We start from the raw sequence: 14132 nt of genomic DNA on the forward strand, positions 1-14132 counted from the left end.
AGACAGGATTTGCAAGCAAAAAGACAATGGGAAGTCTTTTCCCATTTGCCTCCCTTCCTGCAGAGGAATATTTGAGGTCACTGGGAGAGTCAAAATGGCTTCAGGATTGCTTTCCCATACTATTTCCGACACATGGTTCATATATTTAGATATGTGTGCATTTATGAATATTTATTCTATATATGAGACCTTAAAATTCTTCTAATAATGCCTACGGGGAACTCTTAAAAACAGGACACGAGCACAGCAACAGCAGCAACATTCTCCCACCTAAATGAGGACTCCCAAAGGGAGTAGCCATCAGCTGCATAGTGGATGCACTGTAAAAGGGGGCGGGAAATTGCTTTCAAATTCTATGCCATGAGTCATAATTCACCCACAAGGCAGAGGTTAATATTCACTTCCATTCGTACTGCTTTCCTATTCCTGTAGGAGAGACGGGCTCTCAGGTTTTTTTGTTTTACTTTATGCGTTTCACAGTTTCAATGACTGCAACACTCATGGCTTGAGATATGACTGGCTTCCCCCTACAATGGCTGGAATACAACCACTTTTATTTTATTTTTTTAAGTCAGCTGCAACATTTGCCAAAGTATAGGTACACCCATGCCTTTCACTGGGCATGATCTAGATCAGTGGTTCCCAGAACCAGGATGTGCATATTCTGGGCTGCGCTCCTCTGAGAGTCAAAGCACCCAAAAACTTGTGGCTTTGGGTGCTGCATACTGTGATAGGAATTTTATGGTCTTAGATATATGGCAATGTTCATAACCGCACATACATAGATCAACACAGGAAGGCCAACCTGGAACCATTTTGATTCCTAAACTGACCAAATGTTTTCTCTGCAAGGTCAAACTGGAAAAGTCTCTCCATTGTCTCTTTCCTCACAAATCCTGTCTTAAGGACACATTTAAGATATGAATAAGGTGTGAGCCTGTGACCTGGCCCAGGAAATAAGTATTTTACCACTACAAAAGAATGGCCAGGCTCCCCAGGAAATCCAATCAAGTAACCTGCCAGACAGGAGATAAACAAGGACAAGAAAAAAACAACATTTAAATTTCTGTGATGTAGGTGGGATGTATCTGGGGTGGTGGTCTTAGGTTACACCCCTTCTGTGATGTATGTGTAATGTTTCTGGGGGTGGTCTTGATCTAGAGGATGGGAATTTCAAAACTCTTTATAAGCCCTTGCACAGCATTTTTGTGGGTCCTCTTCCTCTCCTGCGTGTGAGGGGAGTACCCTGTTGCAACAGATCAATAAAGATCAAGCTTACTAGCTGCTTTGCTTCTCAATATTCTCTGGTTGGCCTCTGTTATTTTCTCCTACCAATAGGGAACCTATGTAAGGACTCTATATGGGCTCTTGGATACCCCATAAGGGAAAAGGGCATATTTTTATTTACAACAATACTCATGCATTTTCGGACAGTTGATGGGTATATGCCATGGAACCCAGAGTGGGTTAGATGGACCCCCTGAGGGGTCTGCGTACCACCATTTGGGAACCGCTGTGAAGCTCTCCACACACCCCACTGAGGTTCTTTAACAGCACATTTTCCCTCCTGTTCCTCCAGTGGGGCTTTCATAGGAGAACTCCACACTAACAAAATGCTAAGTTCACCAAAAATGAAGGAAATCCCTTTTCTGAATCAGGCACCTGTGTTTCTCTCCCACTTCCTTTGCTTTCTATTGCACATTTTCCCCCACTTTCCAGAGAGTAGCACCACAGCTTCAAGATAACCTTATCCAATGCTGTAGCAAGGGTATTTCATCGGACAACTTCTCCACATCACTGACATACATTTATTCCATCATGGAGCCCAAGGCAAAGTACATGTGGTTCTCAGGCAGTCAGCCATCAAGGCACAGCCCAGACCCAGACCCAGACCTGCTTAGCTTCAGTAAAGTAGTGCCTTCCTGCATATTTTAGGCCACACCCTGGGACTATACCAAATTCTATACCAAATTCTACTGTGCCATTTAGTGTACATTTCACAATAATTCTCTCATCCTCACACCAAAACTGAGGGCATGCCATTAATTTTACAAACTGGTAACAAACTGAGTAACACCCAACTTAATTCTGACTCCCAGATAATATACAGCTGAGGATTTGAATCGGTTGCCAACATCCAACTCTTCATCCCCTTGTTCCAAACCAGGAATATCCTAACTAGCCACAAATTCACACATTTTTGCAGCAATTATACAAACATGAAAAATTAAAACCACACATTGCTGAGTTTTATTCAAAATGCTTTAATTTAAATCCTCTTAGTAAATTGTTGTCTTTTTACATTTTCCTTTTAAATTATTATTTTTTTAACACAGAGGAAAAAACTGGGTGATAAATTACAGGCACAGTGGAAACAGTCCATTCATTACACTGAATAAAGGGGAGACATCCCAAAGCAGCAGAGAACAAGCAAAACCCTTGCTCACACATAAGGTGGCAGCTTGAAGCCACAGAGGTGTTGGAGTGTACACACAGTCTCTGTCTCAGGAAGCAAAAAGGAAGTGCAAATGGCTTGCCACCAAACACAGCCCAGCTTCAGAACCTGGAACAGGAAAACATGAAAGAGGGCAGGTGGTATCCATGGCGGTAAAGAGATGCAAGAAAGCCTTGGGATGTGGGAATTTCTTTGGGAGACTATAGGAAATTATTTAGAGGCAGCCAAAGGCTGCAGTTCATTCCTCCAGGCTAAGGACTGTTACAGCAAAAAGGCAACAGGAAGAGAAAAGCTTAAGAAGGTGCCAGTAGCATTGGATGTAAAAGAAAGGAGAAAGGAAGTGGCCAAAAGGCAAGACCACTGCAGCCTGTTCAGCAATCGCCCTCCAGTTCTAGTCTTGCTTCACAGCAGGCTGGAAAGGGGAGGGGAGCAGTGAGATGGCACGTGAGGCGGGTAAATCCATTGTCTATGCTAACTTCTTAAGGAGACAGGCATTGTCTTCAGGGGAAGGCCGAGCCATCTTGAGCATCCCTGCCCCAAGTTCTGGAGCTGTTAAAACAAGCTCGCAAACACACACACTTACCTACGGCAAACACAACTGGCCTCCGAGCAACAAGGCAGGGAAATTTCTGCCAATGTTTATTCAGCCCTTTGGGGCTGCTGACGTGCCACAAATAAGGGGAGTGTTGTGTAAGAAAAATGTGTCACCTCATAGCTTATTTGCAAGGCAGCAGACACCGTCTCTGATGAATGCCTTGGCGGTCCTATTGGTGTTACTGTACCTGCACAGCCAGTCTGAAGCAACCTCTCCACCACAGCACCTTACCTACGCATGGGATGTACTCTGTCCCACTAACCTGCTCCCCTGCTACTCCCACTGGGCAGTCATTTTGCCAGTTCTTAAGATGGAAGCAAATGGAGTGAATTTAATCCAGTTCATCTCTCAGTAGGCTTTAACCAGCTGACATATAAACGGGAGCGCCTGGTCAGATGATGCTTCCCAAAGAGATGATTGTGCCAGGATAAAAGCCTTACAAAGGCAGAACTTGACTTTAGCACTAGAAACTGCGGGAAAGGGTGAAGGGGGCTGACAAGGAAGAGCCCCAGGGGAGCACAGTGGGAGCTTCCTCAATAACTAGACGGAAATAAGAGACTGGAGGGCTGTCAAAGTGGGTTCAGGCAAAGCCAGGAGGGGGAATCATCGCTTAAAGCAGTCAGCAAGGGGCGGAGGGGGTTTGGGTGGGGTAGTGGGTGAGGGTAAGGAATTGCTGGCCGCCGGACCGGGGGTGTCCGTTTTCCGCTTGAAGCGGTAGGTGATGGGCAGGAGGAGTTTGCTTTTCTTGAGCGCCTGGACCTTCTTGAGAGTCTCATCGTCCAGAGCCATGAAGCACCGGCGGGAATACTCCAGCAGGCGCTCCTTGGACGAGTCAAATTCCCCCACCTCTGCCACCTTTTCAGGGGCCACGATGAGGAGCTCAGCAATGGGCGTGGTCAAGGCCACAGTGTTACGGTCCACACGGTGGTGCTCAAAGGCCCGGCTCATGCTTTGCAGCTTCTGGAAAGTGTACAGGATCTTCTTGTAGCGGCACAGCACCCCATCCACATCTTTGACTGCACCGGGGGCGGGGGGTTGGGTTCAGAGGAGAGGGCCCCAGCAGCGACCCATAGACAGGAGCGTGGGGGGAAAGAACACGAGAAAGGGTTGAGGAGGAGAAATGGGGAATCATGGCCACTCGTGAAAACACCCGAGAGTGGCGAGAGGCAGAAATCGCAGGAAATGGGAAGGACAGACAGAAGGAGGCAGTGACCCGATGGAAGCAGAAATTGAAGGCGGGATAAATTAAGAGTCAAATATACCAGAATCAGGGAAGGGGGAAGGAAAGGGAACAGCCCAGGGACCAAGCAAAAAAACAGTAAGTAAAACAAGCAGGTAATGCAGGCGTTGAACATTGAGGAGCAGCATCCATAGATAAGAAAAGGAGGATATGCAGAGATAAAGGATGGAAGGTGAGAGAAAGAAGAGGTGGAGGAGAAAAATGGAAGCAAGCGATCGTGCGTGGCAGGCCAGCCAGTTGGTTTGCAACAGCAAGGGGGGGAAAGAGTGGTGGAGGATTAGGACAACGGGAGAGGAGGGTGGAGAAATGTGATAAATGAACAAGAAATGAAGAAAAAGAAAGAGAGAACATATTATCGCAGCAATTTATCAAGACTTGATGCTTTTGTGAGGGAAAACCTAGAGGGGTGGGTGAGTCACAGGCCAGCGTTTCAAGAGGCATTCCTGTTTCTCCAAAGGTCAGGATTCCTCTCCTCACCTCCCTTGGGTTGCCAGGGGGAAAGGCTGGGTCAGAAGGCATGGCAGGGCCAGCCAGGCGACTAGTCCATGCAGAACTGCTCCCAGGAGGATCAGCAGGGCCTGGGAGTGGGGACCTAACGCACACTGCCGTTTCCTCAATTTGAAACACAGAACCCCCATCTCAAGGGATGCTGCCTGATACCTGGCCAGGGCTCCTCCTGCAGCCCTGGTGTCTATGACAAGTTTTGTGAGCTGAGGAAACAAAATTCCCCATAACTTGTCTTGCTGCTATGACTCAGTGGGCTGGAGTCCCAGAAGCTCCCTTTCTCTTGTTCCTAATATAATTCCTTTGCAGGGAGGGGAGGTATTCCAGGGGCACTTCCCTCCCCTATTTCCCTCTGGTGATGCTTCCACCTCCATCATCTTCTTCCCAATCCTGTCACTATGGAGTGAACCACTGGAGGTTATGGCCGCCGCCAATATATGGCTATGGCTACCACCGTTTCTGTCCTGGCCCCTTTCCTCAGCAAAAGTCTCTTCCACTCCTCAGGTGGGTCTCGAACCTTCGTCCTAGATGGGCTGTGAACTTTGTGAGCTTTCCTTCCTCCCCTTTTGAGCACCGCATTCTGAGTTGGTTGGTGAGCGTGGGGGCGGGGCTGAATCCATGCCTACAGGGGATGCCTAGGTCCAGCAATAGCCTGGTCATCGCTGTCCCTGAGCCAGTGGGACTGCTAAATGGGGGCACAGAAGTGGGATAATTTTGTCTGTTGGTGGAGGAAATTGTAATGAATTCTTATACAGAAGGGCAATGATGATTTTATGCTGGAATAAGCTCTGTTCATACCTGTCACCTGGAAGAACATCTCTTTTCTGTATGGTGATCTATTATTTTAATGTGTAATAGGTTGGTTTTTTTAAAGACATTCAAGTCTTAAGACCGCCAGTCTCTGCTCACAGAAGCGAGTAAGAGCTTTCCCATTTCTGCCATGGAAGTGGGCGGGGACCCTCTGCCTTCAGCTCTGTAGGCTGAAACGGTGGTCCCTTACTTTGACACCCCCCCATTGCCACTCACCTCTCTGCCTCTCGCGGACTTTGGGCTTCGCAAAGCGCCGCCTGTTGACCCCTCCTTTTTGCTTCTTGTGCTCTGCGGAGCCTCCTTCCTCGGGGCCGGCACTCATCCAGGAGCCCATACTGTCATCGTCTGTCATATCCCCGTTCCGGCTGTCAGACACCTCGGACCGCCGTGGGAGCTGCTTGCTGCGGCAGTGCTCATCTAGGGCGGAGGGGAAAGGGCAGGAAGCATCAGACCAGGGCCTTGCAGAGCCAGGCAGAGGCCCAGACCAGGTAGATAATGCGGGGCCCCCTCTGTCTGGGCCTAGACGCCTTTGCGCCTCCACGTTCGCCCCAGTGCATCCCCTGCGATTGTGAATATGCTGACCGAGGGGGCCAAGTGGCCCATATGCCCCCCCCCCACTCTGTCTGGACCTGCATCAGACAGAGAGGGAGGGAGACAGAAGCGCGCCATAGCACAGCTAGATTCAAGCTCCTCAAATCAGAGAACCCTCAAAAAAACACAGCCCTTGACTCTCTAACACAGGGACCTCCAACTGGAACTCAGTTCAGGCGTCTCTCAGGTGGATGCCATTGCCATTCTAAGAGAACCAGGGAGGGGTTTGTGGTGAGTTCTTTTTCTAGAAAAATAGCACTGCGTCCTACCAAGGTGCCTTGGCTGACATTCCCCTGGCCCTTCCTCCCAAGAGAATCCGAAAGGCGCCCCCTCCCAGCAAAGCACCATCCACCCACCCACTCAGCCTCCGGAGAACTCGAGAGTTCTCAAGTTACCAGTATCCAGACGGGCGCAGGAGATGAACTTGTCTAGCTGGCAGCGCAGGAAGTCCCGTTCTTCCTCCAGGTCCTCGATTCGCTTCTGCAGCCAGGAGTTCCTCTCCAGGGCCATGTGCAGCTGAGTCCTCATGCTGGTCACCAGGGTCAATGAGGGAGCTGGCATCTCCGGTGCCTCTGAGGGCAGCACAGTCACGTCACGGCGGAAGTTCGACTTGCTCACAATTACTTGCTTCCCCACTTCTCTTCAAACACCCAAAGGTCCTGCACCCAACTCTGCCCAAAAACCTTTCCTAACCCTTCTCGCCCTTCCTGTGAGAAGCAAACGAGGCAAGGGAGGTTTGCACCTGCCTTATTGAAGCCATAGCCTTCTTTGCATCTAATACAGTGGTACCTCGGGTTACAGACGCCTCAGGTTACAGACTCCACTAACCCAGAAATAGTACCTTGGGTTAAGAACTTTGCTTCAGGATGAGAACAGAAATCACGCGGCGGTGGCATGGCAGCAGCAGGAAGCCCCATTAGCTAAAGTGGTACCTCAGGTTAAGAACAGTTTCAGGCTAAGAATGGATCTCCAGAACGAATTAAGTACTGTACTTTGATTTTCAGCAGGAGCAAATTAACACATACACTAATTGATTTCTCTCCCCACTCCCAATCATTCTCTAGTCCCATTTAAGTTTCACCTTCTTAAAAAAATTCAAAATGTTTGGTTGTAGACGACAACAGCTGCTGAGCTCTGCAATAGGAACTGGAAAGCAAGTGGTGTCTACAACAAAATGTTGCAGTGAAGAACCTGCACACACCTACACTCCACAAACACCACTTTTTCTGCTGTGATTTCTGAAATGGCGGCATCACTTTCTAGAAGTGTCATGATTGTGGAAGCGACAGCAGGTGCATATTTACTTGAGGAATGGCAAAAAAACCAGGGTTCTTTGGGTTCCGAGTCACCCAACGAGATCCAGCACATAGTTAAAGGGTATTCATTCATATATTACTGTCAGGAAGTGGGGGTATTGTTTCTCACCATCAAAATTCTGAGGAGGGCTCAGACCATAATACAACTGTTGCTGAGTCTGAGTCTGCGATTCCATTTGGTGCGGCTCGTCCAAAGGTACGGCTATTTTATAAGCTTCATTGTCTTCCTTCACTGTAAATATCAACAGTAGGGGAATTGCGGGGGGAGGCAGGGAAACAAATGTAAGAGCCTAAGAATACTCATCCCCCCTTTTGTAAGATCAACAGTTTCAAGGCAGACAAAAATATTACCAGACGTGACTTTGAGCTAAGTTCCCACTGAAATCAATGGCACACATTTTCCCATCAACTGAGCTATCCAGGATGGAACCTAAATCCAATCAATTTGGCCCACTACTAGGAGGGGAGCAGTTTCACCCGTCTCCCACCCTCAGGGCCTTTGAAACCCACCCCTCTCCCATCAGACATACACTGACCTGGCTTTGCTCCCGATCCACGACGTCCCCTAGTTGCCCGTTGGTGATGGTGGTTACTTTCAGTCATTGTCCTCCCTCCCCAGGTGGGACGGATGCTGCTAACCTAGAGAGCAGGAGAGGTGATCTAACTGGGCAGATCTGCCTGATATTCTGTCTCCCCTAGATTTTCCTAATGAGTGAACTCCAAAGCAGCCTCCCCTTGTACCCTGACAAGAATCCCCAGCCAAGGAGCCCCCTTTTTTGAAAATTTTTGCTCTTTTCAGAGAACACTGAATTACAGTCTTTCAGGTATGTCCTCCCATTCTATAAATGTATAATTCCAATAATGCACATTAACAGCAGGATGGGGGGGCGGGGATAAGGTGTAGCTCTTCCTAAAACATATTTGAATACCCAGTGCTTTTTTTCTAAAAAAATGTTTAGGGGTACTCTCATTTTGACTTAAGAAAATCACCATTTTATAGTTCAAATTGGGGGAAATAAATACAGTGAATGGACAAAAGTACAAAGATTCACAAAATGTTTAGGGGTATGTGTACCCCTGCATTCCCCCAGAAAAAAACACTGAGAATACCTGACAACAAACTAGGGTCTACATCATGATGGGGAGGAAGAGGTTCCCATCCTGCTGGGTGCTGCCTTACCAAATCCCCCCAGAAGCCGTCCCACCCCACCCCAACGATCCATTTTGATAGGTTACTTGGCACTGTAATGACATCAGTTGACTGACAGATGGGTGGCCCTGCCCACTTGTCAAAGTTGACCTATAGGCTGCAGGGATATGAAGATCTGACTCACCAGGTCAAAAAAGTTCCCAGGTACCCCCTATCTTGCACTGTTTCCAAGAGGATATCTACCTGAGCCAGGGTGACACTTGGGGATCCAAGATCTTCCACACAGCTACCTGCCCACTTAGGAAATAGCTCCAAACACCTGGACAGAGGCAAGACAGGGAAATTAATAGGTTAGGCCAGGAGATCCCACAGCAACAAAGGAAGGCAGGGGCACTGCAGTGGAGCGATGCCCACTATGAAATAGGAGGTGATCCCCAAAGCAGTTGCTTCCAGCAGTCCTGTAAAGGCACAGGGGTTGTAAGGCCAGCTCTCTTGCTCAGATAAACTTTTTTTCTCTCTCAACCCAGGTGAAACTCATGGATTCCGCTTTCACATGCGTGTACATCACATCCCTTGATTACTCAAGCATCCGTCACCCAGAGTTGCAGTGAAAATTCAGTCTCTGATGGTGCTATATCTGTGGTGGCTCCATTCATTTATGCAAGTTACTCCTTGATGTTTCAATCGAGTCATGAGTGCACATGCTCACACTCATTCTCTGGTTCTCTAGAATTGGAACAGAGCAAACCATTGGAGGTCATTGCCTCCTCCCCGCCCCCCCCCCCCGACTCCCTTTGAAGTATCTAAAAGTGTCAGAGGAGACCCTGCTCAAGCTCCCTGAAGTGTTATGTGCAACAATCCTTAAGGGGTGGTGGGGATGTGTCTAAGAGGGACCCACACACAAACTAGACTTGGACACAAGTACAAAAATTGTTTAGGGCTGGAAACCACATTTTCTTGTAGCTTAGCTATGCCTGCAAAGTTAATGGATTGTATGTGGGTGGAAGTTGGGGGATGGGGGAGAGATAGAACCCCACTTCCATCCAGTTCAGTTCCCATGCTGCCACTAACTTGCACAAATGCACATACACACCTCTCTTGTCCAACCTCAGTCAATAATACAATGCACATCTGTTAATAACAGACCATTATATAGGGATGGGATCCAATCTCTTATCAGATCCAGCCCCCAATATTTCAGGAGCTAGACTCTTAACCGGCTCCCAACACTGCAGAGTGCATTCTCTATGTATTGCACTGATGCAGCTTACTTTTTTTTTAATGCAGTTGAATAACCAATTACTAATAAAAAAAAACACTGGATGTTGCAATCCTTTCTGTATGTTGATATATTATTGCATTTGCTACAGCATTTTCCCAAATGGATTAAAATGTGCAACTGGCAATACACCCAGTTATCGATAGATAGAAAGATGAATCCGTTGCAAGCTGCCTTGAGTTTCATATTTCCATGGAAAGAAGTGGCATAAATATAGAATAGAATCATAGAACTGTAGAGTTGGCAGGGACAGCAAGAGTCATCTGGTCCAACCCACTGCAAGGCAGGGATCTTTTTGCCCAAAGTGGGGCTCAAACCCACGACCCTGAGATTTAAAGTCTCATGTTCTACCAACTGAGCTATATGTTTTAATAAATGCATTGCTCAGATCCATAGCTACGGGGGCGGTGGGGGGCAGGGAGGTGGCTAACTGTTGTTTTTTTTGTTGTTGTTTTTTGGACCAGGTGAAGCCTCCAGAGGAGCTCCATTGAGGCTCCCAGCCTGTGTGTGTGTGTGTGTGTGTGTGTGTGTGTGTGTACACATGCACATGGGGGTTTGCCAAAGTAGGTCATCAATACAGGTGAATAAAGCCTAGTTGCTACTTGCAGGCTCCAGTTCTCTATTCCTTGGCTTGGCCCCTCCCCCTCCTTGTCACTAAAACCCAAAAAGTTCAGCTTCTGGAAACCAAAATATGAAGCAAAAGCCAACGGACAAGTAACTCAACCAGTGGAGAGAAGGGAAGTCACAATATTCTTAGGGGTGCCAGGGAAGCAACCAGGGTGTTGTGTCCCTCCTTGCACCCTCTGGGACATTGCAATGCATTTGGGGGCACACCTCTTGAGATCCTGAGGTGCAGCTGTCTCAGCCTCAAAAGATCTTGGTCTGAGCCACCTCTTGGAGTCCTACAGGTGACTATCACCGCCTATCCAGGCCCCACAGTTAACACCTGCATGGCATTTGCCTTCCTTCCCCGCCAGTCATTGACCTTTGCCCACCTACCCGTTTCCTCATTGCCATTACTTGGTCCTTCAATGATGCCCAGACTTGCTCGCCTTCTCTCCGACTCCAAACCAACTGGCCACAGCAAGGCCTCTCTCTCCTCCTCCTCCTCCTCCTCCCGTTTCCCTGCATCCTACTAGAATCTCGCTAGTAACCAGATACAAGCTTCTCCCACGCAAACTCCCTACAGCAGGCCGGCTCGAGACGACGTCAAGGAATTGCCTAGAATGGAGCGGGGTCTGTAACCCTCCCTCTCCGCCCCACCCGCTACCCCCATCAAATCGGGCCTTTGGCAAAGAAAATCAGAGCCCACCACCACCACTCCAAAATGGCCCCGGCTGCTGCCCTGTGATGAAGGATTCCTCCCTCCCCGTCCCCAAATGTCGGTGGTGGCGACGCCCGCGCCAAGACTTTGGAGACTCCAAAGGACCCCCGTGCGCCCTCGGCGCTGCGCCCCGAGACTTGGAGAGCATTACGCACGGGATGCTTGGGGGGTCAGATCTCCAGAGAACCAGCAGCGGGGCTAGCGATGGGCAAGGATCAAGTCAAGGTGTGTGAGGGACCGAGACTATCTCTCACAACCCCCCGCTTCTGCCAGGACACGCAGTTCTTACCTTACTCTTGCAACCGCATCCACGCCGGAGCGTCCCAAACAACAGCTCCGGGCTGCAGCTGAGCAGGGGAGCGTCTGTAAAGTGCAGCTAGAGGAGGTGGCGAGGAAAAGGGAGTAGGAGGAGCGAGACAGCTTTGAAGTGGGGGGGGGCACGTCGCCAGCTGGAGGCAAAAAAATAATCTAATAATTCACAGCAATCCCTTCGTTCCTGGAAGGCAGGCTTGAACGTCTAAATGAGCCATCACGGATCTAGCAGCACAGATGCACGCCGCGGATGTCTCCTAACAAGCGCAATACTTTGCACAGGAATCTGTTCGAGCTGCCCAGCTTGCCAGAAATCAAGTGAAGCACGTGCACCTGTGAAACAGCCTCCGGGAGAAAATGTTGAGGCTAAGTAGAGGGAATTGCCTCCACAAGGCCCTCCCAACTCTTCTGGCCCTCTAACCAGCAATCAAACACGCAAATCACAATTGGCCTTGCTTACAAATCCAGTATTTTTTTCTACCACGTGTAGTACTTTCTGTAAGCCTCAGAGGTTGCTCAGTCTACCATGCTGCCATGGTCCAGCCTTGGAAAACGTTAAGTACCAAGGATGACAGGACCTCTAAGTATGTGCCAAGAGCCTTCCCCACACCACAGTTGCTGTTACACATGGGTGTAGCCAGGATTTATGTTAGCGGGGACAGGTTTTATGGGGGGGGGAACCTCAGTTACTTAAGGATTTTTATTTTTTTACTTGATTTAGGGGGGCAATTGCCCCCCCAGCTGTGCCCTTGCTGTTACCCTGTTTTATCTCACATTAATAACCAAACATTTTGAGCCAGTTTTCAGGAAAGTCACATCTTTGACTTGCAGGTAGTGCAGCTTGGCCTAAAATTCAAGTCCTGTGACAGCAAGAGGAGCCTGGGAACTAAGGAGTGATGCCTGGCAAATCAGGGGGCTGGTGGGAAAGTACCTAATGGTACTTGGGAGGGCCATAAGGTGGCATCTAAGGCAGCCAGGGCAGAGCCAGCTGATGGACATGGTGAGGCATGAAATTGCTAGAGAGATGTAACATCAAAGTGTGTGGACTACATTTTTACAACTAGAAATATCCCCTCTTTTTATGAGTGGAATTATGGGCCCATGTTTTACTATACACTCAATTAAAAGTTTTTTGGTGAGTTCTGGGTCATGAGATCACCATCTCTGCTGCTGCTGTTGTTGTTGTTTAGTCGTTTAGTCGTGTCTGACTCTTCGTGACCCCATGGACCAGAGCACGCCAGGCACTCCTGTCTTCCATTGCCTCCCGCAGTTTGGTCAAACTCATGCTGGTAGCTTCGAGAACACTGTCCAACCATCTCATCCTCTGTCATCCCCTTCTCCTTGTGCCCTCCATCTTTCCCAACATCAGGGTCTTTTCCAGGGAGTCTTCTCTTCTCATGAGGTGGCCAAAGTATTGGAGCCTCAGCTTCAGGATCTATCCTTCCAGTGAGCACTCAGGGCTGATTTCCTTAAGAATGGATACGTTTGATCTTCTTGCAGTCCATGGGACTCTCAAGAGTCTCTTCCAGCACCATAATTTAAAAGCATCGATTCTTTGGCGATCAGCCTTCTTTATGGTCCAGCTCTCACTTCCATACATCACTACTGGGAAAATCTCTGCTGTAGCTGATACCCATTCAAATTTCCTGGAGCATTCCCTCCTTCCCTGTCCTTCTATAGTGACCTGTTTGCCACCTGTCTCTTCCTGAATTGAAGCAGGTCTGAGGCCACCTTGAGGTCCACTATAGAAGAAACGTCTGCTGTCAGGGGCACTAATGCCTCTGAATAGCAGCTGCTGGAGGAAAGAAACCACAGGTGGAAAGAGTTGCTCTTGTGCTCAGGTCCTGCTTGTGAGCTTCCTCTAGTCATCTGGTTCTCCACTGTGAGAATAGGATGCTAGACTAGATGGGCCATTGGCATGATCCATCAGTGCCCTTCTTATGTTCTTTCAAGATATAAAAGGACTAAATAATATCCATAACCTGTGTCTAGCACCTCCTTCCCTCTGATCCATTGATAAAATACAGATACAGTGCTTGCTAGTACCACAAAAACATTCAGTCAAGGCACAATTCATGATTTTTCCACGTGACTATAAATAACAGAACACATATGTGGATACAGAGGTGACCTGTGATTTGATTGTGCTTTTGAGGGGGGTCCCTTGTAAAAAAATATAAAGATGAAGGTCCGTAGCAGTCCTGGAAGGCAGTGAATCTATAGTGGTTATGGTTCAGTCAACGAGGAGAGATATGGACTTTGATTTGATGGTGAGTTATGGGAGGGTGGCAGGGATCTGTGAGGGAAGAAATGCAATTTCAGTAGGAATTGTTTTGCTGGATCCATCTCTCTCTCTCTCTCTCTCTCTCTCTCTCTCTCTCTCTCTCTCTCTCCCCAGGAAAATGAAGTGACTAAGTTTCCATTCACATTTTCTATCCTTCCGCTGTCACCCCCTCTCTTCTCCCACCTTCTGTGATGCTCCATTTTTCAGCTCAGCTGCCAATATGAGTCCTTGAAAAACACATGGAGGTGGAACAAGGAAACAGCATTCCTCTT

The 14132-nt window shown here is 48.4% G+C and overlaps 1 protein-coding gene across 2 annotated transcripts; it reads right to left on the reverse strand.

Moving 5' to 3' along the window:
* Positions 1 to 3496: 3496 nt before the first annotated feature.
* Positions 3497 to 11891, reverse strand: CCDC106 (coiled-coil domain containing 106). 2 transcript variants are annotated; one of them, XM_053361590.1, is made up of 7 exons: positions 11554 to 11891; positions 8905 to 8980; positions 8048 to 8150; positions 7621 to 7743; positions 6591 to 6767; positions 5821 to 6021; positions 3497 to 4066 (listed from the first exon to the last, which is right to left on the reverse strand). In XM_053361590.1, exons 3-7 carry the CDS (start codon positions 8112 to 8114, stop codon positions 3654 to 3656), a joined length of 981 nt encoding a protein of 326 aa, XP_053217565.1. In that variant the 5' UTR covers positions 8115 to 8150; positions 8905 to 8980; positions 11554 to 11891; the 3' UTR covers positions 3497 to 3653. The 2 variants fall into 2 exon arrangements, with proteins under 2 accessions (XP_053217565.1, XP_053217566.1); XM_053361591.1 differs by lacking the exon at positions 11554 to 11891 and adding an exon at positions 10940 to 11263.
* Between the last annotated feature and the right edge of the window lie 2241 nt (positions 11892 to 14132).

This window comes from Podarcis raffonei, chromosome 13 (assembly GCF_027172205.1).
Source record: "Podarcis raffonei isolate rPodRaf1 chromosome 13, rPodRaf1.pri, whole genome shotgun sequence".
Classification (NCBI taxonomy): domain Eukaryota; kingdom Metazoa; phylum Chordata; class Lepidosauria; order Squamata; family Lacertidae; genus Podarcis; species Podarcis raffonei.